Raw genomic sequence first — 27,097 nt, 5'->3', positions numbered from 1 at the left:
GAATTATGTGGTAGCAGGTTAAGTTCATTTTATGGAATGCTGCTCAAACCAGTTCCTCCTAGGTATGGATGTACTGATCGACATTCCTTGGAACACAACATGATTTACAGAATCACCAGAAAGTTCACGGAACAGAACAACGGTTGCCAAATGGTGGTGGGTGTTCACTCAATCACATCAGTCACAATTACACCCCCACACCAGTCCCATTCACCATCTCCCCACTCATGATCAATCCCCCCATCACTCACCACCCTCATTCCTTACACTGCCCCATTCCCCAGCCACCTCCTACCACAAGTGTACCATTTGGTGTGTCCAAGTGGAATGGCTTGCATTATCCTTATTCAGGATAATGTCTTCCATTCCTCCAAACTTGGGAATAATTTTGGGAATTCACTTCAAAATTTGCTTCTGTGGTTGATATCTGCAATGTCATCTACCTTGTGGATTAGATTCAGCTCCAAGCATATTATCTTGATCAACAGGGAACATCCTTGATTCTGAACAACAAAGAAGTCCAATGATATCTCTTCCCTTGTATCCAAGAGTTGTAGCTTTGCTGAGAGGTTGTCTTTCATTTTCAATGATGTTCCTCTAGGTCCATGCTTCCTCACTGAAGATAGCTACAATTTAATCTTTTAAGCCAATCTAGGTGATCTGATAACATAAGACAGTGACCCTGGTGTCAAGCTCAAACTGTATGAGACACAGTTCACTGCCAGTTCGACACTCCAGTGACTATTTCCAGAATCCCGGATTTCTCCCAAAAAGGTGTTTCTTCTGATCTTGTAGCATTTTCACCTCTTGAATGTGTTTTCAGTTTAAGGTTTAAAGTTTGAAATGCACCTGTGTACTTTTTTAAAATGATAAAAACTGCAGTGTTGCTTCAGCCGGAGCTGTCCCTAGGCCATTTATGTAGCTTGCTCCCGCCACATGTCCAACACTTCCAAATATGGTTTTGTGTCCTTTTTATAAATTTGACAGGCTAACAATTAATGCACTTTCTTCACTGCAGCTGAATGGTCTCATGCAATTTTTTTTCCATGGAGCATAATTTTTCCCTCGAGTGAGCATCGTCTTCTACCTCTGATGTAGAGTTTGGTTATCAATCTATACTGCTTTCTCCAAGATTAAATCTCTAATTTTTTTTTTTATTCTTTCATTGGATTGGGTGACCCAGGCTAGGCTAGAATTTAATGCGCACTCTTACTTGCCCTGGAAAAGGTGTCGATGAACTGCCTTCTCAAAAGCATTGCGGTCCTTGGGGTGTAAGGACACCCACTGTGCTGTTCGGAGGGAGCTCTGGATATTGACCCTGTAACAGTGAAAGGATGGCAATTTCATTCCAAGTTAGACGGTATGTGCCTTGGAGGGAACTGGCAGGCAAAGATGTTCCCATGCACAGATCTTGTCTAGGTCTTGCTTCAGTGGACAGACAGGGACACACACTACCTCAGTACCTGACAAACTGTAAACAGTGCTGAACATTGTGCACTCTCAGAACCTTCGAAAATAGGAGTAAGACGTTTGGCTCATTAAGTCTGACTTTCCATTAAATATGTCCTAACTGATACTCTCTCTCAACATCCTGCTCCCACTCTCCTTCCATAACTTTTGAAGCCATTAGTCTCAGACGGGAGAAAACATCATCTCTGCATCCAGGCTGCTTAGCCCATGTATGTTTTATTAAAAGACACTTCCACTTTTCAAAACTCCAGTAAATACAGGCCTAATCAGTCCATTTTCCTCGACAACCATCCTGCCAGCACAGGATTAATGCTGGTTAACCTTCCCTGCCCTCCCCCTAAGGCAAGTATATCCTTTATTAGCTAAGGAGACTGAAATCACACAATACTTCAAATCTGATCTCGTCACGGCCCTGTATGAATGCAGCAAGGGATCCTTCCTCTTGTACCGAAATCCTGTCACAATCATCATCAAACCCCTACTTCTGACCTTCTGATGAGGAAAATAATTGATGAAGCAACTAAGTTGGTTGGACCTATCCACTTTCCTGATGAACTTATGCACATGTCCTAGGGCTGACATAATTGACTTCCAACAACCACAACCATCTTCCTTTGTGCCAAGTATGACTCCAACCAGTGATGAAGGGTCTAGGCCCGAAACGTCAGCTTTTGTGCTCCTGAGATGCTGCTTGGCCTGCTGTGTTCATCCAGCCTCACATTTTATTATTTTGGAATTCTCCAGCATCTGCAGTTCCCATTATCTATGACTCCAACCAGTGGAGAGTTTTCCCTTGATTCCGACTGACTCAGTTTTGCAAGGGTTCTTTATTAAAGATCTGAAAAAGCCTCATCTGACAACCTAGTTGTGAATTCAGCCCTTCATATGTTCAATTTTCTACCAGCCAGTTAAGATCATGCATTCCCCAGCTTTGTTTGTCTATTCGCATACGCAGTGATTAAATTTCTCCACACACTGAAGTACAAATCAAATGTTTTTCAACATATATATTTTCAAAAATCAAGCACGTTCATCAATGCCATGTCTTGCAAATTAGCTAGCCATGTTGATCCTCAACACATATTGTAATTTACTAATCTGATCTTTTTGCCCTCTTCTGTATAAGCCTGTAGTTGCTCTAAACCTTGCAAATCCTTTTTTGCCCCAAACACTCTTTCTAGATCTGATCTAATTGAGCACCTGGTATGATTCTAACAATGGCAGTTTAGCCTTCAGGCTCAGATTTGGATCTGTTCCTTTGTCTACAGCTGTATATATTGGGCATGTTTTCTCTGCTGTTTGGTCTCTATGTCTGTTTATCAGCCTTTAACTGCACCCAAAATGTTCTGACATCCCAGTAATTGCTGACAAAGGTTTTTCACTTCTTGAAAAAAATTTGCTTTAGTTGCTGCATTTTTCAACATTTTCCCTGCCACCTTGTTTTGTTATGACTATGTGGTCTAACTCTACTTAGCCTCCCAAAGACTTGCTGCTGGAATCCAACAAATGTTCTACCAGAATTCTTTGTTTGCAGCTTAATCTAAAACCACAGTCTCTCGTGATCCTGTTAAAGCTTTTCGTTGGAAATTGGGGTCCTTCTAGTAATGTATTTTTCCAACATTTCTTGTGTGGCAGTTCTTATGTATTGATTTCCCAGACATAAATTCTAATAAACAAGGAGCACCAAGGACACACAGAGCCTGATTTTCAGAGAATTAGCTATCACATGCAGATTGCCACTTTGCTCTATTTTTACTAAAAGTAAAAGTTCTGCATTGTTGACAGGAGTTTCCAATAAAGGCTCTTTCTTTGATGTAGAGCAAGGTATCTCACTATTTCTTCCTTAAATGATAGATTCAAGAAACTTAAGCTGACTAGCTTATAGTTACCAATCTTTTGTTCACCTCCTTTTCTTTAGACAGTGGTATCACATTTGCTGTTTTCTAATCTGCCGGAACTGTCCCACAATCCAACTAATTTTGGTAAATTACCACAAGCACGTTTGCTGTTTCCACACTATTTCTTTCAGTACCCTAGGATGCATTCCCATCAGGGCCAGGAGACTGGTCTATCTTTAGCCCCAATACCTAGCCCAACACTACTACTTTAGTGACCATAATAATTTCTAGGCCCTTACCTGCCAGAGCCTCCTTGTCATCAATTATTGGCATGTTATTTGTGTCTTCCACTGTAAAGTCCGACACAAAAGACCTGTTCAACTCCTCGGCCATTTCCTCATTTCCCATTGTTAAATCCCCCTTATCACCTAAAGGATGAACGTTTACCTTAGCCATTCTTTTTTGTTTTGTATATTTGTAGAAACATTTGCTATCTTTTTTTAAATTGAGCTAATTTCCTCTCAATCTATCTTATCTTTCCTTTATAGCATTTTTCATGGATTTCTGTTGACCTTTAAATATTTCCCAATCTCCTCGTCTTTTTTTTTACTAATTTTTGTGTGCATTAGTTTTCAATTTGATTCCTTCCCTATTTTCCTTAGTTATCCAAGGCAGTTTCCACTTTTCGTAGAGCCCTTCCTTTTCACTGGTGTATACTCTGAGCACTGAGAAAAAAAAATTTGCTTTCAAAGTCCTCCACTGTTCCTAAATTGTTGCACTATATAGTCTTTGCTCCCAGTCTACCTTAGCCAACCCCTCCCTCACCACGTCAGTCCCTTTTCTTTAAGCCAAGACACTGATATTGGATTTTACATCTCATCCTCCATCTGTTGTAAATTCAAGCATACTGTGATCACTCCTTTCGAGAAGATCCCCAACTATGAGATTACTAATTATTCATGTCTTATTATACAGGATCAGAACGAGGATAGTTTGCTCCCTCGTAGTTTCCTCAAACAGTACATAATGGAATCTATTGCAGATACAGTCTGTGAACCCAAGGCCACCTGGACCAACTTGGTTTGACCGATCAATATATAGATTAAAATCCCCCATGATAATTGCCGTGTCATTCCTAGAACATCAGTTATTTGTTTGTTTTTTTGCCCACCTCACTGTGATGTTACTATCTGGTGACCGATTGACTGCACCGATCAATGACTTTTTCCCCTTACTATTTGTAATTTCCACCCAAATTGATTCAACTTTTTTTCTCCACTAACCCTATATCATCTCTCACTACTGTCCTGATGTCATCTTTAAATATCAGAGCTACACCACCTCCATTTCTTTCCTGTTTGTCCTTCCAAACAGGCTGATACCCCTGATATTTAACTCCTCGTGACCACCCTGCAACCACATCGGTGTAATGATTATTAAATCATCCCTATTCATGATGATTCGTGCCTTTAACTCATTTACCCTGTTTTGAATGCTGTAAGCATTCACGAACGGTGCCCTTATGCTAGTTTTTATAACTCCTTTTTAAATCTTAACACCCCCACCAGAAGATCCTTTGCATTTAAACATTTTCTCTTTTTCTGACACTACCTGGCTTCCACTCATCTTGCTGCTATGCCACTCAGCTGCTTCTTGGTTTTTATTTACTGTTTTGACTCTCTTTTTCCTTAAGCCCTCACCCACTTGAGTTAACTCAGAGCCTCCCTTTAGGGTCCCAGCCCCCTAACAAACTAAAGTCTACCTAACAGTGCTGGTAAAACCATCTGCAAGAATATTGGTCCTGTCACTGTTTGGGTGAAGACTGTCAATCTTGAATTAGTCCCACCTTCCCCAGAAATGTCCCAGTTATTCAGAAATCCAAAGCCCTCCCTCATACATCACTCCCCAGCTAAATATTAAACTGTCTAATCTGCCAGGTCCTAGACTCACCAGCACGTGGCACAGCTAGTAATCAAGAGATGATTACCTTGGAGATCCTGGCTTACAATCTAGCACCTAAATTCCCTAAATTCAACCTTCAGGACCTCATCCCTCTTCCTACCTATGTCATTGGTACCAATATATACAATGATCATTGGCTGGTTCCCTTCTCACCAAAATGCCTTGCAGCCACTCAGTAATCTGCAGCATCCTTGCACCAGGGAGGCAGCACATTATCTGATTGTCACTCAAGTGCTACAGAAGTGCCTTTCTTTTCCCTAACAATTGATTTTCCTATCATTACAGTTCTAACCACCTTTCTCTCCCACCTCTGTACAGTTGAGCACCTCGTGGTGCTGCGGGTTTTGCTTTCGCTGCAATTCCTTGAGGCATTATTACTGTCACCAGTACTCAACACAGGGTACTGGTGAGCTATTGGGCTGAGCTTAGGGAACTCCTGAACTTCCTGCCTCATCTTCTATTTGCATGCAATGGTCACCCATTACCTACCCTCTTACATCCTTTTAGATTGCGGGGTGACCACTGCCTTGTAAGTGCTATCCACATAACTCTCATTCTCCCGGATGCTCCTCAATGCCTCCAGACCTCGCTCAAGCTCCGTAACCCAGCGCTCGAGCTGGAGGTACTGACTGCACTGCCTGCACACAGGTTGCTCATCACGCAATCATGATCCAAGAACTCACATGCTACAGGTGGAGCATACTGCTTGAAGGAGCTGGCCTGCCAGTCCTTTATTTGACCCAAAAATTACCCACTAAAAAAAAACAAAATCACATCTAATTCTCACTAACACACACTAACAGTTAACAAGTATAGTCAGTTCAACAGATTATTTGTCTGGAATAAAATTAAAGAGGTTCACAACTCACCCCTCAGCGAATCACTTACACGTGGCTGTGACATCACTCTGGGATTGCATGCTCCCTCCCACCAGAAGCTGTTCAGGTGTGCCTTTCTGCTTGCTCCCCAGTCACCACTTGTGCTCCTCTACCCATCTGAACTCTTGCTGCCAACCTCCCTCTTGTAACGTCCTGGCCCTTCTGCTCAGCAGCACATCCCAAGTGGGAGTCCCTCCGGGCAGGCAGGCTGAGTCACCCAAGACTGCAGGTCCCAATCAGCAGCTTCTCTGCAGTGCAGCAGGTGTTGACTTACCGAGGCGAAAAGCAGGCCACCAGACTTCAAAAGGCAGCAGCAGCAACATCAACACCTGATCCAAGGCCCAGGTCTCAATTAAGCAGTGGCAGTTCTTCTCAGTTACAACAGGTGTTACTACTTCAGTCTTCAACTCACCGAGGAGATATGCAAGCCATCAGGCTTCCAAAGGCAACAGCAAATCCCAGGATCAAATCTCTCCAAACAGAGTTCCAGGGTCTCAGTCTCAATCAGCTTCAGCTGCTCTCAATTGCAACAGGTGTTTGCCACTTTAGTTCCCAAGCTCCAATTACAGCAGCAGTTGTGTATAGACTCCCAATACACTGCTCTCTGTATGTAAACACAACTGATTTTGTTTTTAAAACATCCGAATGAACTAACATGAGGAAAGGCATAGTGAAATTGCACTGAAGAATGGGTCTCAGACATGTACACCGACTTGACAAAATGAGTATTGAGGCCCGAAGACAAAGAAAACACATTGTAAACGATTAAGGTACCAACATATAATCCATAGAAAAACTGATTTTAAAACAACAAAAAAATAGTTCTGCTGAGAAGGAGTTTAAAAAATTAAAAACAAAGAATTTTCAGTTGCGACAACGGAAGGTTGAAGGAGGTTAAATGCTTTAAAAGGGAGAAATCTAACAACTTGATCTAAGGAGGAAGGAAAGAAAAAAAAATAGGCAAACTGATGGGAGAATAATTCCAAAAGGCAGCAGCCCACAATTGGGGAGAAGGCTAGTAAACAAACTAATAGCCACACAAACAATCATACAACTATGTGAAATATGAAATAATACCAGCTTTACTGCACTTTAGGAACAATCCCCTCCCTCTAGAACTGTGCTCATCCAGATAATACAAATGCTATGATCAACTGGTAAGGATTTTCTGGCCAAAAGCCCTGCACAAAATCAACAGGGAACCTGAAATAAAAATAAAATACCAAGTAAAGTAGATATGGCAGGAGACAATTATGATAAGAGGTCATATCTGGCATTCATATGTAACATCACGGCACTGAGTAAAATCTCCAGGCATTCCTTTAAAGTCATTTCTCAATGTCATCATCCAATTCCCCTATAGTCCCTAAACCTCAAATCAATCTTTACGACCAGTACCTCCAAAATGAATCTGGTTAAAACAGTCCACCAGAGCAAAGAAATAGAACAAGTTATAGAAAAACTAGTAGAACACATCTGACATATAACATCAGCCAAATCCCTTGAAAGAACAGTTAATATGTTATCTGCCATATCTAATTAAGGACTTGTATTTTAGTAATGGATAGGCTAGTTAAGAATTAGATTGGAAGAGGTCAATAACAATAATTCTTTCTCAAAGGGCAGAATGTTAGAAATCGGGGTCACTTAAAACTGAATTAGCCTAGAAACTTCCTGTGTGGTGTGAGATTGTAATTAACTACCAGTACAGCAGTTACTTGCTTTCCCTAGATATAAACAATTTTTAATGAACAAGACGAAGGGAAAGTGACATTAAAGACTACCATGGATACAATTTTCCATAAACTGATGCCTAAGAACTGTAGGTATTATGTGTACCTTCATAACAACATTTAGGAAAATAAAAGCTTTCTTTCCAGAAAATTGTAAACTAACCCTCAGATGAAGGTGGGCAAATGGGGAATGGTCATCCTGAATAGCTATCCAACATCCATTGCCATTTAATCCATTTGAATCCTTCTGACCAGAGTGTAAACTAGAAGCCACTGGAAATACGGTACACCAACAAACGTAGAGGGGCTGACCAGGTCAGATGGTCTGTGTAGGGGACAGTCCTCAGCAGGAAGCCATCTTCTTCAAATGAAAGTTGGACCAGAAGATGCCAAGGTAAGTGTTCTCTAACACTTCGGCTTGAGAGCAGGATGCTGTCTTCACAACTTTAATGAAATCGACAGACTTAGTGTCAACTTCCTTTTGTCCTCTGGTAAGAATGAACTGTTCTCAACTGACTTGCACTGCATATGTTTTCTGTCCCATTAACCAATGTATCATTTATAAATTGCTGCTTCTTAACAAATATAATAAAATTTCTGATCATTTCTGGCAAATGGTTTTATGCCTATATTTGGTCACAAACCCCAAAATCCAACATGTGACCCTAATGTAATTGCATAATTATCGTTATACATGCTGTCAATGTTAATGCCATTATTCCACAGGCCAGGATATTTACAAATCAAGGCTTTACATTCAAAAGAGATCTAACAACTGTTTCTCTCCTGCATGAGACAAACAAACGATGCAAATAATAAAATGTGAGGCTGGATGAACACAGCAGGCCAAGCAGCATCTCAGGAGCACAAAAGCTGACGTTTCGGGCCTAGACCCTTCATCAGAGAGGGGGATGGGGGGAGGGAACTGGAATAAATAGGGAGAGAGGGGGAGGCGGACCGAAGATGGAGAGTAAAGAAGATAGGTGGAGAGAGTGTAGGTGGGGAGGTAGGGAGGGGGTAGGTCAGTCCAGGGAAGACGGACAGGTCAAGGAGGTGGGATGAGGTTAGTAGGTAGTTGGGGGTGCGGCTTGGGATGGGAGGAAGGGATGGGTGAGAGGAAGAACCGGTTAGGGAGGCAGAGACAGGTTGGACTGGTTTTGGGATACAGTGGGTGGGGGGGAAGAGCTGGGCTGGTTGTGTGGTGCAGTGGGGGGAGGGGATGAACTGGGCTGGTTTAGGGATGCGGTAGGGGAGGGGGAGATTTTGAAACTGGTGAAGTCCACATTGATACCATATGGCTGCAGGGTTCCCAGGCGGAATATGAGTTGCTGTTCCTGCAACCTTCGGGTGGCATCATTGTGGCAGTGCAGGAGGCCCATGATGGCCATGTCATCTAAAGAATGGGAGGGGGAGTGGAAATGGTTTGCGACTGGGAGGTGCAGTTGTTTGTTGCGAACTGAGCGGAGGTGTTCTGCAAAGCGGTCCCCAAGCCTCCGCTTGGTTTCCCCAATGTAGAGGAAGCCGCACCGGGTACAGTGGATGCAGTATACCACATTGGCAGATGTGCAGGTGAACCTCTGCTTAATGTGGAATGTCATCTTGGGGCCTGGGATGGGGGTGAGGGAGGTGGTGTGGGGACAAGTGTAGCATTTCCTGCGGTTGCAGGGGAAGGTGCCGGGTGTGGTGGGGTTGGAGGGCAGTGTGGAGCGAACAAGGGAGTCACGGAGAGAGTGGTCTCTCCGGAAAGCAGACAGGGGAGGGGATGGAAAAATGTCTTGGGTGGTGGGGTCGGATTGTAAATGGCGGAAGTGTCGGAGGATAATGCGTTGTATCCGGAGGTTGGTAGGGTGGTGTGTGAGAACGAGGGGGATCCTCTTGGGGCGGTTGTGGCGGGGGCGGGGTGTGAGGGATGTGTCGCGGGATATGCGGGAGACGCGGTCAAGGGCGTTCTCGATCACCGTGGGGGGAAAAGTTGCGGTCCTTAAAGAACTTGGACATCTGGGATGTGCGGGAGTGGAATGTCTTATCGTGGGAGCAGATGCGGTGGAGGCGGAGGAATTGGGAATAGGGGATGGAATTTTTGCAGGAGGGTGGGTGGGAGGAGGTGTATTCTAGGTAGCTGTGGGAGTCGGTGGGCTTGAAATGGACATCAGTTACAAGCTGGTTGCCTGAGATGGAGACTGAGAGGTCCAGGAAGGTGAGGGATGTGCTGGAGATGGTCCAGGAAGGTGAGGGATGTGCTGGAGATGGACTGTACCCGGTGCGGCTTCCTCTACATTGGGGAAACCAAGCGGAGGCTTGGGGACCGCTTTGCAGAACACCTCCGCTCAGTTCGCAACAAACAACTGCACCTCCCAGTCGCAAACCATTTCCACTCCCCCTCCCATTCTCTTGATGACATGTCCATCATGGGCCTCCTGCACTGCCACAATGATGCCACCCGAAGGTTGCAGGAACAGCAACTCATATTCCGCCTGGGAACCCTGCAGCCATATGGTCTCAATGTGGACTTCACCAGTTTCAAAATCTCCCCTTCCCCTACCGCATCCCTAAACCAGCCCAGTTCATCCCCTCCCCCCACTGCACCACACAACCAGCCCAGCTCTTCCCCCCCACCCACTGCATCCCAAAACCAGTCCAACCTGTCTCTGCCTCCCTAACCGGTTCTTCCTCTCACCCATCCCTTCCTCCCACCCCAAGCCGCACCCCCAGCTACCTACTAACCTCATCCCACCTCCTTGACCTGTCCGTCTTCCCTGGACTGACCTATCCCCTCCCTACCTCCCCACCTACACTCTCTCCACCTATCTTCTTTACTCTCCATCTTCGGTCCGCCTCCCCCTCTCTCCCTATTTATTCCAGTTCCCTCCCCCCATCCCCCTCTCTGATGAAGGGTCTAGGCCCGAAACGTCAGCTTTTGTGCTCCTCACATGCTGCTTGGCCTGCTGTGTTCATCCAGCCTCACATTTTATTATCTTGGAATCTCCAGCATCTGCAGTTCCCATTATCTCTATCAAATGATGCAAATACGTTGGTTAACTATGATCAGAACTAAGAGTGATGCGACTTACTCAATGTCTGGCTAGCATGTAATAATACAACCACTGGCATGTTTAAACAATACTTCTGTTACACAGATTAGTCTGGAAGAGTACTGTAGTACCACAGCAGAGCAGTGTCACGATTTATTTTGCTTTGCAGTACATTACATTATGCAATTTTTGGGGCCACTGAACCTCTTGCAACACTGCTTCCAGGTCCTCAGGGCTATACTCCTGGGGGAACATCGAAGCCACAGCTGTTTATTCCCAATTTCATTGCATAATGTGTTTCGAGACCCTCCTTCCCTATTTGATATAGGATATCGATCCTGATCTACAAGACTTCCAAAGTGTTGCTGCCTGTTTTGCTACTACCTATTATTTCCCCAAAGTCAGATTCTCTCCAACTATGACTCTCAGCACCTGCTCCTGACGTAAAGCACCTCCCTTTTCAAAGGTACAAGTTAGTTTTAAGCAGTTTAGTCTCGCTTCAGGCAGTGCTAGCCTCCCCAAAGCAACCTGATGCCCCCAGCCCATGTACTGTGCACTGCTGGCATGACAGAGAGATCATTCAGATTAGTCGAGAGTGTAAAGTTTGCCTGTTACTAGCATTGTAATCACTGGCATGGGTTAATCATGGACTGTAATTCTTGTGCCATTTCTAAGGACTACATAATTAGCTCCCATTAACCATGGAGCTTTGTCAATCAGCAATCCAATATGGCATGTTGGATTTGATTGATCCGTATCACGCATTAAATCTATCCTCTTATCCATCGTGTTCATCTTGTTCCAAGATCACAATTACTGATCTGTGACTAAAAATGAACAATGTGTATCATGTATTAATTCTGAACTCTGAATACATACCAGATGATGTTCAAAATATTTTACATCCAGATTGAATGGACAAGCAGGCCATTGGACTTTCTGAACGACGGCATTTCCACCAGATGCTTTTTAGGCATTGTTTAGAATTTATGGCACATGTTTTAATTCACTGCAAATTGTTATGCTTCTCTGATCATCCTTGCTGCAGCCATGATCATGATTGAAAATTACAGTTGAATTTTCCTACATATTGACGTGTGCTTCAGCAAATTTCCCAGTTTGCTGACTCACTTTGAGCCTGATCTCAAGCACATCTCAACCATTCAATCCATATACAATAAATTTGTCATAATTTTTATACCAGGCATTTGGAAACATTACACAAAGATTGTGCAGGAATTACAAGAACAGAAGAACATAAAAATTATTGGTGAAAATATTTCTGTAGTCTGCTTCAGTCCGTTCTATACTATAAGTTAAACGTGCAGGCTCAAACACTACTTGAGAGAATATAACCAGGACTGAACAAGGACTTGCTTTTTCAAAGGTATACAGCCATGGATAAGTGTTATGACTAAAGATCACACAGCATAATTTGGAGAAATGAAATGAGTTTTCCAGAAATTCAGCAAATGTTTCGCATAATTATTCATATTTGTAACATGAGAATATCTGCAAAATGGCTGGACTATCTCCATATACGAACTATGTGAAGTACTCAGAGGCTTTTGTGCTCCTTGGATGCTGCTTGGCTTGCTGTGTTCATCCAGCTCCACACTTTGTTATCTCAGATTCTCCAGCATCTGCATTCCCATTATCTGATACGGTTTCTGAGAAATGTGATCTCGCTAGGCATCGTAAATGTTGGTATGTATCAGTTCAGACATGAATAGTTAAGGGGAGCTAATTATGTAACCCCTGGAAATGGCACAGGAATTACAGTTCTCGCACTGGTTGATCAAGAATCAGACGATCAATCAGATTCATGAATGCTCCCTGATATTTGCATTGCAAATCAGGTTTCAAAAAACATACAAACAAGATACAAGAATTTCTAGAGTCTACTCTAGCATTCAATAAGATCATAGCTGATTTGATTTTAATCTCAACTCTACTTTCCCACATACCCCCAATAATCTTCCATCCCCTTGGTAATCATGAAAGTATCTACCTTTGCCCTAAAAATATAAAGAATCTGCACCCCACAGCCTTTTGAAAAAGGAAATTCCAAAGACTTTCAACCCTCAGAGAAAAAAAAAAATTCCTCATCTGTCTTAACTAGTCTGAAAAAATGTCATCTTGGTTCCAGATTCTCCCACAAGAGAAAACATTCTTTCCACATCCACCTGGCTAAGTCCACTCGGGCTCTTACATGTTTCAATTGAGTAATCTTTGACTCTAAGCTCCAAAAAGTAGCCTGTCTAGCCTTTCCTCAAAAGACAATCCACTCAATCCAGATATTAGTCTAGCAAGTATTCTCTGCACTGCTTCCAACATATTAACATTCTTCTGTGGGTACAGTACACAGTACTCCAGATGCAGTCTCATCAATGCCCTGTATAACTGAAGAATAAGCTCTCCATTCCTGCAATCAATTCCCCTCAAAATAAAACACAGCATTCTATTAGCTTTCTTGATTACAGTTGTACCTGTGTACTGGCCTTCTGCAGTTCCAGCACTAGGACACCAAGATCTCTCTGCAAATCAGAGCTCTGTAGCCCCTCACCGTTTAGATAATATGCTTTTTTATTCTGTCAGAATAAACAATTTCACATCTTCAACTAAACTGTGATTTCAAGGCACATACGTGAATCATAGCAACAATCAAACTCTATCACATACTTACCGATTGATTTTCAGTGACAAGTTTGTGCAGAAAAATTTTCAAGCGTTGGAGTTAAGTTCAGACTTTGTGGTCACCAATAAGGAATTAAAAAGGCAACTAAACAAAAAGTTCTACATTGTCCATGCCACATTAAAATTTATATTTAAATTATTTGGAACTCCCTCCTAAGGCTCCTTCACAATATAGCTAAATTAATAATATTCTATGCATTCATAATACTGTTTGTTCAATTCCTATATATTTTTATTAATGAAGCAGTTTCCATCCTAAAGGCTTTGCAAAAACACACCAGATCTCAAAAACTAAAGATGTTAGCCTTTCTTCACCTCAGTCTTTTTCATTTTTTTTCTATATCTTCTATCCATTTATACAGATCCTGGGTAAAGAGAGTGGAAGAGTCAAATAAACACAAACAGGGAAAACTCCATACAATTTGTGACCTGCAGTTAAATCAATTGTATCTCTTTGGCATTCGTTAGCAATGGCAAATCAACTTCAACAGTAAATCACTGGGCAGCAGATAAATATTCATCCAAGTAACCTTTTCATTATATCTACTGATCAATCAACACAATTTCATGGTCAGCAACAAGTCTCTGAAACATTACCATTTTTATCTGTAAACTTAATTTCAAGTCTTCAGTCCAAAGTTTGGTTACACTTCATCAAAACATTCATAGAACATGGAAACCATAATCATTTACAACACAGGAGGTAAATTGACCCACTCAGTCACTACTGTTCAAATAAAGTAATCTAGCCTGTTCACGGTTTGTAACTCTTGGTCCAAAACCTTGTAGGTTACAATATTTCAAGTTGATATCCAGCATTTTTAAAATGTAATAGGTGTTTCTGCACCCATCACCCTTTCAGATGCAAGTTCCCGACCCCAACACCGGCTAGATGAAAAGATTTTTCCTCAGATTCATTTTAATTCATCCGCCAATTATTTTAAATTCATAGTTATTGACTTGTCAGCTGAAGAAAATAAACCCTTTCTACCCTCTTTACTCTCAACTTTACATGCCTCTGTTAAATCTCCTAAATTTTCCTCTGTTCCATACAAAACCCCCTAGCCTATCCACTCTTTCCTAATGGTTAAAAATCTCCATTCTGACAACAACTTTGTAAATCTAATCTATGCCCTCTTTAATGCAGTCACATTTCTTCGTATACAGTTCTAGTTTAATCTCTCTGCTCTCTCATTCTATGTCTCTGCTCACAAAGGAAAGTATTGCACAAGCTTTCAACACCACCCTATTCACCTCTTCTGCATCAGGAATCAGCTCAATGAAGAAGCGACTGAAGAAGTGGCGTTTCAGGAGATGAACACAAATGGAGGCGGCAAGGTAGAAGACCTAGTTCCTGTGTGTAGAAACAAGTTGATTGAAGGCTGCCATGAAAAGCGGAGCAGATAGAAGGAGACAGATGGGAGATCGGAGAAGAACACAGTGCACAGGTGTATAGGTCAGCAGGAGGCCACAGAAGTAGAGGAAGCCTTGCAGAGGTTTACAAATAAATGCTAGGATATTGAAATAATTGGATTAGGAACTGAGATTTATAGAGGTCTGCAAGGATAGCTACGATGGATAATTAGGAACAGGGAAAAATATCTAGTTCTACTATTGAAATACTGGAAGCAGCTATCTTGACAGCATGATCCCAAATTCCTCAAGGGTCAATGAGCAGAAAGTAATAGTGGACAGCTGTTTTTCAAACACGAAGGTGGTGTACGATTTTGTCGCAGGGTCATATTGGGACCACTAGTGACCTGAACTTACAGATCCAAGGCACAATTTCATAGTCCGCAAAAATTCAAAATTCTACGATGTAATGAGCAATGAGGAGAATATAAATAGGCCACTGATCAACCAGAACACAGGAGTGTGATGAGATGCATTTTGGTAGGAAGAAACAACTGATTGGCATAATTGTAAAAGGGACACAGGATCAGAGAAACCTGGGAATATGTGTAAATCTTTGAACAGGATCAGTTGAGCAGGCCTTTAAAAAAACACATGAAATCTTTAGCTTCTTTAAACCTTTACATACTACAAGTGGCATTGTGTTCAATATTGTGTTCAATTCTGGGCAAAGCCTTTCAGAAATGTGTCAAGGATGCAAAAAAGATAAGAAAATAAGAAGTTTAAGCACATAAGACCATACAGCCCCTCAAGCCTGCTCTGCCATTTAAGGTGGTCCTGGCTGATCTCTGACATCAGTTTTACTTGCCTATTAAATCCTCACTACTTCAACTGTACAAGAATGGGACTTCAGTTATTTGGTGTAAATGATAAAGATAGGATTCCTTTTAGTTGTTCCTCAATCTTACAGTAGAAAGAAGATTTAATAGAGGGAAATATTCAAAATCATAAAAAGACTAAGAAAAAAAACTGTTTACAGTGGCATAGGGATGACAACCAGTATATCACCAGTACAGGGTTTAGCAAATGAATCAGAGGTCAAATTAGGCAAATCGATTAGTGAGTGATAATCTGATGTACAAACACGAAGCAGGAGTAGTCTATTGGCCATGGTAAATTGCCCATAGTGTTCAGGGATGTGTAGCTAAGGTGGGTTACGGGGGATGGGTCTGGGTGTGGACTTGTTGGGCTTAAGGGCCTGTTTCCACACTGCAGGGATTCTAAAAAATACTCAAGGGCACAGTTTCCACCACATTCTGGAATACTGAGTTCAGTTCTGGTCAGCCAGTTATAGGAAGAATATAATTAAGCTGGACAGGGTTCAGAAGAGATTTACCAGGATGTTGCCAGGCATGGAAGGTTTGAGTTATAAAAAAAGGCTAGATAGGCTGGGGCTATTTTTCACTGGAGCATAGGAGGTTGAGAGACGACCCGATAGAACTTTATAAAATCATGAGGGGTATAGGTAGAATTGGTGGTAGTTGTCTTTTTCCTAGTGTAGGGATGTCAAGACTAGGGGACACATTTTTAAGATGACAGGACAGAAATTTTAAAAAGACATGAGGGGCAATTTTTTTTTTAAACAGAGAGGTTCGCATGTGGAATGAACTTCCTGAGGAAGTTGTAGATTTGGGTAAAACTCCAAATTTTAAAAGACATTTGGATAAATACTTGAATAGGAAAAGTTTGGATGGATATGGGCCAGGAGCAGGCAGGTGGGACTGGTTTAGTTTAGGATTATGTTTGGCACAGACTGGTTGGACCTAAACGTCTGTTTTCATGCTGTATGGCCATATTTTGAAGATGATCGTTCCAAAGGTTCAGGGCCGTCATCTGCTGTAAATGAATGACCCCTCATTTTTAAACAGTGACCCCCTAGTTCTAGATTCTCACACGAAAGGAAGCATCTTCTCTACGTGTACTGTTAAGACCACACAGGATCTTTCTGATATGTTCCAGTGAATTCCCCTCTTACTCCTCTAAAATCCAGTGAGTACAAGCACAGCTTTCCAACCTTTCCTCCTATAGCAACTCACTCCTTCCTGATATTAATGTGGTAAACCTTCTCTTAACTGCTTCTAACCCGTTACGTCACTCCTAAGTAAAGTGATCAATAAAGTGCACTGGATGAAATGGTGGTGCAAGCGTAATGCAATAGTAATATGCTATAATTCACAAACACCTCAAGGGGAAAAAAATTATAGGTGAAAAGCAGTGGAACAGGATTAATTGGATAGCTCTGCCTCAATGCAATGGGCTAAATAGTTTCCTTTTGACCTGTATCATTCTACAGGAAAAATTGTTCCTGGGAAATTAGAACACAGCTTACCCTGTAAGCTTTTTTTTCAGAGACTGTGGCATGGTAATATCTACTGGGTTACATTTTATGAAATTCTTTTGCTCAAAATACATCAGGAAAATGGTCACAAAACTAAGTTCCCAAGCAAATTCCCTTCTGATTACAACCCAATAAGGAGAAAAAATGTATGACTGCACATGTTGAGATATTTTTAGTCATCTTGATTGAATTTTGAAATGTGCTTACACTGAAAATAGCAATTTATTTTTGACTTGGTCCTCATCCATCAAAATGGCATGTTAAGCTGAAGGATCAAACTATTTACAATTTAGCAGACATGGATAAGGTCAAATAAACACATTACAGGTACTTAATTGTATTGACTGTCTAACATGGTTGGTGCTACCTAATTTCTGAATGGGTTATATACAAGAGAATTATAATGATACCACACGTAAATGGCCATTGAAATTCATTCGTTAATGTTTACCAAATGCCCAGTAACACAGCATCCTGACACTCAAATATAATGTTGTGATGTGAGAATGTTCTGTTGCAGTGAAATTTTAATCTGAACCTGCTCACTACTTGACTGCACTGAATGAAATAGAAATTTTCCCATGGGTAGAGGACAAAATACATTAACCTTCGTAGGTCTTGCTTATCAGCTGCATGACAGATTCATTGAATTAGCAGCATTCCAAAAGTAGGATTTGTGCTGTATACTGGAAAACTAATACCAAAATACAAGAACTTTAAACAGAATAACTAATAATGACTGTATGCATATAATGGGGTAGAAATTTTTCTTGGGCTGTAGCATTTGACAGTGACATCTTATAAATCTGCTTGATATTCAATTCAGTTTATTTCAATAGAACTGAATGTCATTTTTGGCATTTAACAGGCAATTAATACGATTAACTTGGCAAACAAAAACTGTCAGCGAGCTAATCAATTGTAAGGGACATCACAATCGGGCTCAGTTTGTCCTCACCTTCAAACATATATTTCTAGTGACCCAATCAAGAGTGATAATTCCTGCCAGATTTTTCACCTCCAGCAATGAGATAAATGGTAGCAACTCAACGTCTGTCAGTCCCCACTGTAATTGGTTTATTTAGCACAGATAAGGAAAATGTGAGTCTGTCTGATGTACCGGCAGCTACACATTCATTAAATCAGTTCAGCAATCAAGGGAGTACATAAAATATTATTCAGATTCTCCTAGCATGCGGCAATATACACATGGCACAACTGAGTGCTGTTCTACAATGTCATTAATGATTTATCAATGTTTTTGCTGCTTTAAGAATTCCAGAGACATACCTTCAGATAGTCCTGCCAGAAAGCTAACGCCAAATCATTAAATTCACAGCACAAAAACAGAATATTTCACTCATCACTCTTGTGCTGCTAACACAAGGCTGCTGCATTTTCTTTGTCTTTTGTCTTTCAACTTACATCATTAACTTTCCATGGATGAATAAGATTAGGGTACAAAATACAGCAAAGAATCACAGATTTTTCAGCTATTTTTAAATGAAGTAGAAATGAAGAAAATAAAATATTAACTAAAATTAGTAGAGTGTAGCATTGGGATGGGGCTTAACTGGACTCTGGAAGAATCTGAAAATGTAAATTAGATACAGCAGAGCTTGCGTAACCAGACTTCATAGGGTGGACAGATTGAGCAGATACACTGTAAAATTCACTGCTGCTGCAGCTCAGTCTGGTTTAGGAGCTCAAAAGCCTCTGGAGTATAGTTCAATCTCTTTACTGACTATGCATCTGTTATTTAGGACTTACTTTTCATCCAGCATTTCATCCTTTCTTTCGTATTCAAAAAAAGGGAAAGTGGCACCTGAAGAAAGAGCAGATCTAACCATGCCATGCAAAAGAACAGACAGAGGCATTTTTGCATAGTTAAGGGTTGACTTTCCTTTCAGACTGGTGGATATTGCCGGTCCATGCAATTGTTACTAACTTGCTCGAGAACAGTCTCTTAAAATATAAGCTAAGTAAAGTCACCATATTCCTTCCATAGAATAGTCCTTCATGGTAACCTCAACTGTGCAGGAATTGAAGACACTTGCTGTCTGCATCAGTCTGCATTTCAAACCAGCTGTCCAGCCAACAAAGCTAATTGACCCTCTTTAAATAAGTAGATCAGATAGCAATAGTAAACTGATGGTAATTTGTTTACATCTGGCAGAATGGAGGGAAATGGTGTTCTGCGGCAGGTGATTAAAGGAACCATTTTGCACAAGGAGCAAATGCAACGAGCAATGCTACCAGAGAAAGATGGAGTCAGCTTCAGAGGCACAGTAGGGTTTTGGATTGTGGTCTGAGGATATGAAGTTACATTAAGAGGATGATGCTAGGGTCCTGATGAATTAAGGAATTATGAAATAAATTTGAAATCAAATACAAAATAGGGCAAAGGTTCTATATTGATGCAAATATTACAATAATGCGTTCTTCACTGTCTGCAAGTACACATTAGTTTTGACCATTTGAGCTGATGTAGGACCAATCTAAAATGAGCCATAGACTGTTTGTTTGATTCAAAATGATCCTTACATATACGATTTTGTAAGTGAAATTATAGATTATAAGTAAAGCTTATTGAGCATTGCAAAAATGGGACACAGCCAATCCAAACACATGATCTTCCAGTACTATGATCTATCAACTTGCTATAACTTCGTTAAGTGGAAAAAGATGTTCACGTTTTAAATGCTATATTGATATCACCATTTTATCACAAGCAAGCAGTAACTCCAAGAACATCACAAATAAAAATGCAGCAGAAAATTAACTCTCTCTGTATACTGAAGTCTTGTGGCTCATGTCCCTACCTCTGAGCCAGAAGCATCAAGATTCAAATCTCTCTCCAGGACTAAAATAAACGCAAAGAACTGTGGAATCTGGAGTTCTGAAGAAACTCAGCCAGTCATGCAGCATTTGTAAAGAGTGCAGTGACCCTTTGTTAGAACTTTGCAGAGACCCTTTATCAGAAATTTGCTGACACCGCTCTACTTATCTGAAGATAGTTTATTACTAAGCAAAAGATAGGGCAGCACTGAAGTTGAAAGAAATAAAAACTCATCACAAATCATCCTGTTAAGGTCCCTACATTTCTATGTCTGTTTCAATCAAAAATACTCCATTTAAAGACAAACCATCTGAAAGTTGAGTTGAATTACAGCTAAGCATTAGCTTTCTGATCTCATTTGCAATCAATTCACAAGTAAAGGGAGGCAAAATCCTCAAACTTATTTACAAAATTTTGGCATTCAAACTTGCTTGCAAACATTAAATTGATCAGTAAGTAGGGTAAGAGCAAAATAAGATGTATAATCACTAATAGATGTATTAGAGATATTTTCTCCTTGTGTAGAATGTATTCTAAAAACAAAGTGACAAATAAACAGTACAAACCAAGGTTCCACTGTTTGGTCCATGCTTCAGAAAATGCAGTTAATCTTGCATTGTACAATTCAGCAATCTCTCAAACAAACACTTTTGCAGTATTAGTTATGATGTGAAAACTGTCTCCTCACTTACTGCGAACTCACTGGAATCGATGAGAAAAATTGTACATCCCCCTGCTAAGCCTCAGGGATTGAATGAAGCATTTACTTCATCTGAAAATTGTCTGGAATTCATAACCCTGTTGTTTATACACATTCTCCAGAGGAAACAAAATTATTCCTCACATATAATAGCAAGAAACTGTTTAAATGTTAAAGTTCTTCTTAAATATATTTAAACACACCAATTTAATACGGTCTTAAATTCATTGCACATTGATCACTGTGACAGTTCTAATTTATTTTAATACAGATGTTTCCTGGCTTGTGTAAGGGTCCAATGACAGCTGTAGTAATTGCTTTGAATGCACCAGAGATCAAAGATACAAACACTATTGCATGAGATTTTCATCTATTTGCATGTTAATTTTTATCAGCGATTTAAACTGGTTTGCATGTATAAAATATGTCAAAAAATCCCTTTTCTGAATTATGTTCTCCAGCGTTAAACAGAAAAGCTTGATAGAGAACACCTAATAGTTGAGAGTGGGGGCAGCATCGCAAGAGGTTTCTCTTGGTGGGCAAAGGAAATCAGCAGTAGCAACTGAAAACCTCATAAGAATGTCTAAGACTTATTGACAAACATATTGATGGAACTGGGCAAGCCAACTGAAGAGTTTTAAGGAGACAGTTAATAGCTAAGAGAGGTGTTATTTTTGCTTTTCAAATAGTCTTGAAGTGTTGATTATCATTGGAGGTGTAGTTTAAAAACTGGTGCATTCTAATCATATCTACTGATAAAGTTGATTAATATGGGAGCCAAATGAGAATCATATCTGAAAATTGAGCAAGGTTGACATCAGGACATTAAGTGGAGTAGCTGTGCAGATTGGTTGCTGCAGAATTACTATGGCAAATGGAGGCCAGGTAATTAACAATTACGAAGTATATTGTTAGTGACTTTGAAGGAAATTTTAAAATGGATACATCTGGAGGAAGAGGCTGGAAAATTGTAGAGGGTTTGTTTCAGGAGTGAAACAAAAAAAATCAAAGAAGCACTTGTGATGGATACAATGGTAATATAGAAGTGACCGTGAGCATGATAGCAATATTTATGTGGAGATTTAGGCAACACTTAGGAGCAGTGAAATCAAGAGACAAAAGTCAAAGTGTGTGAATTAGAATTTGAAATTACCAAAGACAAACTGTACAATAGGTATTTCAGCACAAATTGCAATAGGACTTAGGGAATACACAATAGAACATGGTTTTAAAGAAGAGGCAAGAGAATGGGACAAAGTCTGGAATTCTCAAGGAAATTGTAGGTTGGAGAAGGAAGCAGACTGAAAAGGAAATAAGGGCCTCTCTGCCACAGTGGCGATTTGGGCAGGGCAGACAATAGGATATATAGAGAAGCAGGGATGATTTAATAAGAGGCAAGTCGTTACAAGCCATGAGCCACGTTTCCATTGAATCCAGAATTATTATGCACTTGTCCACTTCTTACACATCCTAGCACAACTCACAAAATGTAATGTGTATCTGATCCGTGAGAAAGGACAAAGATTCACATGGGTCACGTATGCGTTTCATAAGGATGCAAAAGTATGTCGGTTGGGATTACTGAGCTAAGACAAAAATCCAGGCCAAAGCGCTCAAAATAAACCAGCAGTCATACATTTAAATGTTTTGTGTTCTCCAGGGGGGCTTGTCCCAGAAATACATCAGATGTAGATTTCCTCATCAGGTTTTCACCAATACAAATGGAAAAATGCCAGATTTAGCCACAACTTCAGGTTCAAACTCCATAAGAGTACTTAGAATCAGGTCAGTCCCTGCTTTATCTGTTTTCTCTGGTTTGGATCAGCTTCTGAAGCTGTCAACTTTTGTTTGTTTGCGTACAATACGTATTTTAATAAGATACCTTTGAGGAAAAAAATCAAGTAATCAACCAATGATCGACAAACTGCATTGTTCAATAATATGGTGTGAAGATATACGTTTGATTGTTGTTTTAATGGAGTGGCTTCTGCATTTTTTTGGTCATAGGTGTTAGGGATAGGTCTTCAGTCGAAAGTCCAGCAGACTATTCATGGGTATAACAACAGCAATGCAGGAGCTAATTTTTAATGCAATACCCACTGTAGTGTTGAGCAGGAGTGTTTGTGGGGAAGGTGCCGTTGGACAAAAGATAAAAGAACACATACCATCTTGTCATTGTAATCCCAAAAGAATTCCACACTATACTCTGTGAACCTGAGCTCATCCAAAACCCTGCTACCCGCATCCTAACTTGCTCCTAGTCTGGTTCATTCATCACCTTTATGGTCCTGCATTAGGTCCCAGCCTTGCAGCATCTTAATTTTAATATTCTCACCCTTTTCTTCAAATTTCTTCATAACCTTGCTATATTTGTAATCTCCCCCAACCTGACGGGATGTCTGCATTGCTTCAATTCTGTCCTCTTGAGCGTCCCCGAATTTCAGTGCTCTACCTGTAATTGCATAAGCTGTAAGATTTCAAATTCACTTCCTAAACCTTTCCTGTAAAGGGCTTTGGGATGTTTTACTACTTAAGGCTATTAAATAGGTGAAAATTGTGGTGGTGAATGCAAGTAATGTAAATGTAATTATGAGCAAGAGTGAAATGGGAAAGCCATCTTCAAAAATAATGGAGACAAAAATGCGAGTTAACGAGATGTAGAGCTGGATGAACACAGCTGGCCAAGCAGCAAAGAGGAGCAGGAAAACTGACGTTTCGGGCCTAGACCCTTCTTCAGAAATGGGGCAGGAGAAAGGGATTCTGAAATAAATAGGGAGACGGGGGAGGCAGATAGATGATGGATAAAGGAAAAGATAGGTGGAGAGGTGACAGACAAGTCAAAGAGGCAGGGATGGATCCAGTAAAGGTGAGTGTAGGAGGGGAGTTAGGGAGGGGATAGCTCAGTCCAGGGAGGACGGACAGGTCAAGGGAGCAGGATGAGACGAGGAGGTAGGAGATGGGGGTGGGGCTTGAGGTGGGAGGAATGGACAAGCTGGGCTGGTTTTGGGATGCGGTAGAGGGAGGGGAGATTTTGAAGCTTGTGAAGTCCACATTGATACCATTGGTCTGCAGGGTTCCCAAGCGAAATATGAGGTGCTGTTCCTACAACCTTCAGGTGGCATTGTTGTGGCACTGCAGGAGGCCCAGGGTGGACATGTCGTCTGAGGAATAGGAGGGGGAGTTGAAATGGTTCACGGCTGGGAGGTGCAGTTGTTTGCTGCGAACCAAGCACAGGTGTTCCACAAAGTGGTGCCCAAGCCTCTACCTGGTTTCCCTGATGTACAGCAGGCCACAACGAGAACAGCAGATACAGTATACCACATTAGCAGTTGTGCAGGTGAACATCTGCTTGATGTGGAAGATCTTCTTTGGGCCTGGGATGGGGGTGAAGGTGTAAGGGCAGGGGTAGCACTTCCTGCGGTTGCAGGGAAAAGTGCCGGGTGTGGTGGGGCTGGAGGGCAGTGTAGAGCGGACAAGGGAGTCACGGAGAGAGTGGTGCCTCCAGAAGGTAGATAAGGGTGGAAAACGAAAAATGTCTTTGGTGATGGGGTCGGATTGTAGATGGCAGAAGTGTCGGAGGATGATGCGTTGGATCTGGAGGTTGGTGGGGTGGTACAGAAGGGCGAGGAGGATTCAGTTTTGGTTGTTATTGCGGGAAGGGGTGTAAGGGATGAGTTGCGGGAAACATGGATTGAGGGCATTCTCGACCACTGAGGTGGGGGGAAGTTGCGGTCCTTGAAAAACGAGGGCATCTGAGATGTTCAAGAGTGGAATGCCTCATCCTGTAAGCAGATGTGGTGGAGGCAAAGGAATTAGGAATAAGGGATGGCATTTTTGCAGGAAGGTGGGTGAGAGGAGGTGTGTTCTAGGTAGCTGTGGGAGTCGGTAGGCTTGAAATAGATATTGGTTTCCAGGTGGTTGCCAGAGATGGAAACGGAGAGATCCAGGAAGGGAAGGGAGGTGACAGAGATGGTCCAGGTGAACTTAAGGTTGGGGTGGAAGGTGTTGGTGAAGTGGGTGAACTGTTTCAGCTCCTCATGGGAGCATGAGGTGGCGCCGATACAGTCATTGATGTAACAGAAGAAGAGGTGTGCCTTAGGGCCAGCGTAGCTACGGAAGAGGGATTGTTCCATGTGGTTGCATGCACCAGCAGCATGAAATGTAGCAAAGATAATGCAACTACATGAAAAGCAAAACAAACTTATGTATTTTGACAGTGACATTAAACTGTCAATTATACTTTCAGGAATCAATCTCAAAGAGCAGAGCAGGAAATCTTGCCACACCTGTATTATATGATTAAGCACGTTGAAGAGTAAGCAGACAAAAAAGACTGTTGATACAGGCATGAAATTAGTTGATAAAAGATTGACTGTAGTTAAGACGCACAACAAGCTTCCTGTATGCTCTGCAAGAGGGCTCCAACAATTTGTACCTCAACAATATTGAAATTTGCAATCTGAATAATCTGGCATAAACTCTGATGATGAGAGTATGCACCCTCTAAATTCACAAACATTGATTACCAATCACAACTTGCAACAATCCATATAACATACCTCTACCATGAGCACGTAACAAATTATTCTAAGTCTCTCGGGTAGATGAACCAAATGATTTAAAATGTATTCCGATACCACAAGTTCCTAAACTGCCTTAAAGGAAATGCATGCACCAAGCTGTACCTGCGGTCGTTGTATCTTTCTCCTTAGCAGCTATCTCCTCTACCTCAGCCCGTTTTCGAAGCTCAAATCTTCTGGAAAACCCCTCTTTGGGCTTCCACAGATCTTGAAGCAGCAGTGGCCTTTCATTATCCCCTAGGGCTCGGAGACACTCTGTCCGCCAGTGTCTGTCTATTCCCTCAAACCTTCCAATCACATCACACAACAGGTATTCAGTGGCAGACTTCCTGCTTACAGCATAGCGATCAAGGGCTTCTTTAACCAACTCCTGGGCACTCGACCGTGGTGTAGCCAGGACACTTTTGTAGTTTGTGCCACTGCAAATTTCATTGCCAAAGATCTTCAGTATACCAGGAGTCGATAGCTGGATGGAGAGCTCCGAAGGGTCATCTATTACAGCAGTTGGGCTATCAGTCACAGAACGTCGCTCACGGTAACTTAGCTTCCGATATAGAATCTGTGAGAAAGCCCGGCTCTGCCTCTTCAGTTTGTTCTTTGACGCTTGGGACATGGTTGTTGATAACTCATAAAACATATTGTCAAATAATTGAGATCTGAAACTTAAGAAATACAAAAATAGAGACAGGTGAGTACTGCAGTGTTATCATGGACAATTTTACAAAGTTCATAGATCATTTTCAATCAATTTGATTTGATTGATTTGTGCAATCATCCAAATTACGTCACTCGGATTTTCTCAAATCTTGCAAGATCCAATTCTGCAGCTGCACATAAAGCCATAGCATCTGGATTGGTCTTCAATTTGTGGTCTTGGCTTCACTCCAAAATACCATCAAAAACGTATCTAATCAATAAATGGAGAATAATGGGCCAAAACTATGTTTATCAGCCACAGATGCTTGAGGCTTAGGATGTATCCAGCTAATGTGCAAAAGTCAAAAGGATCAGTGGTCAAACTGTGCTAAGATTATTAAGACAATAAATACAATTAGCAGACCTCACACAACGCGATGAGCGTCTCTTCTGACCACTGCTGGTCAGAGCTCTTTCCCCTCTCCCTTCTGTCATACAGATCACGTACTTCCATCTCTATAGCATCATTCAGCTCTAACCCCATTTATTTTATCTGTTGCTCAAACTCTCTCATTCATGAATTTGTTATCTCTAGATTTGACTATTCCAACATTCTACTGAGTAGCCTCCCTTTTCTCACCCTCCTGTATTCCATTCCTCAGGTCTTTTACCTGTGTTCAATGGCTTTCAGAGAAGCAATATCTTGATTTTAAAACTCAAAAACCTTCTTAGTCCTTGCCTCCCCAATTCTATAATCTCTTCCAGTCCTATAAACATGTTCTCGCAACTCTGACTTATTGCACAATCATATTCCAGCATTCTTCAGCCATTTAGACACAATGTTCTGAAAATCCCATCCTGAATTGTGATATATTCACCTCCCTCTCCTCCTTTAAAACCTACCACTTTAACCAAGTGTCTGGTAAAATGGCTTTTGTTCAATGTCAGTTTCAGTCTAGTGCACCATGGAGCACCTTCCTA

At 41.3% G+C, this 27,097-nt stretch overlaps 1 protein-coding gene across 3 annotated transcripts in view; it reads right to left on the bottom strand.

Annotated features, from left to right (window-relative positions):
• Positions 1–27,097, bottom strand: part of radil (Ras association and DIL domains) — a 111,188-nt gene that overhangs the window by 76,998 nt on the left and 7,093 nt on the right. For all 3 annotated transcript variants that reach the window (XM_048552726.2, XM_048552727.2, XM_048552728.2), the window contains exon 3: positions 25,586–26,142. In XM_048552726.2, the coding sequence (XP_048408683.1) occupies positions 25,586–26,117 (532 nt within the window). In that variant the 5' untranslated portion in view covers positions 26,118–26,142. The remainder of the gene's footprint in view (positions 1–25,585; positions 26,143–27,097) is intronic.

The sequence above is a fragment of the Stegostoma tigrinum genome, chromosome 23 (genome assembly GCF_030684315.1).
Source record: "Stegostoma tigrinum isolate sSteTig4 chromosome 23, sSteTig4.hap1, whole genome shotgun sequence".
Taxonomy (NCBI): Eukaryota; Metazoa; Chordata; class Chondrichthyes; order Orectolobiformes; family Stegostomatidae; genus Stegostoma; species Stegostoma tigrinum.
Note: the sequence above shows the minus strand (reverse complement) of the source record. Positions and strands in the feature narration are given on the sequence as shown.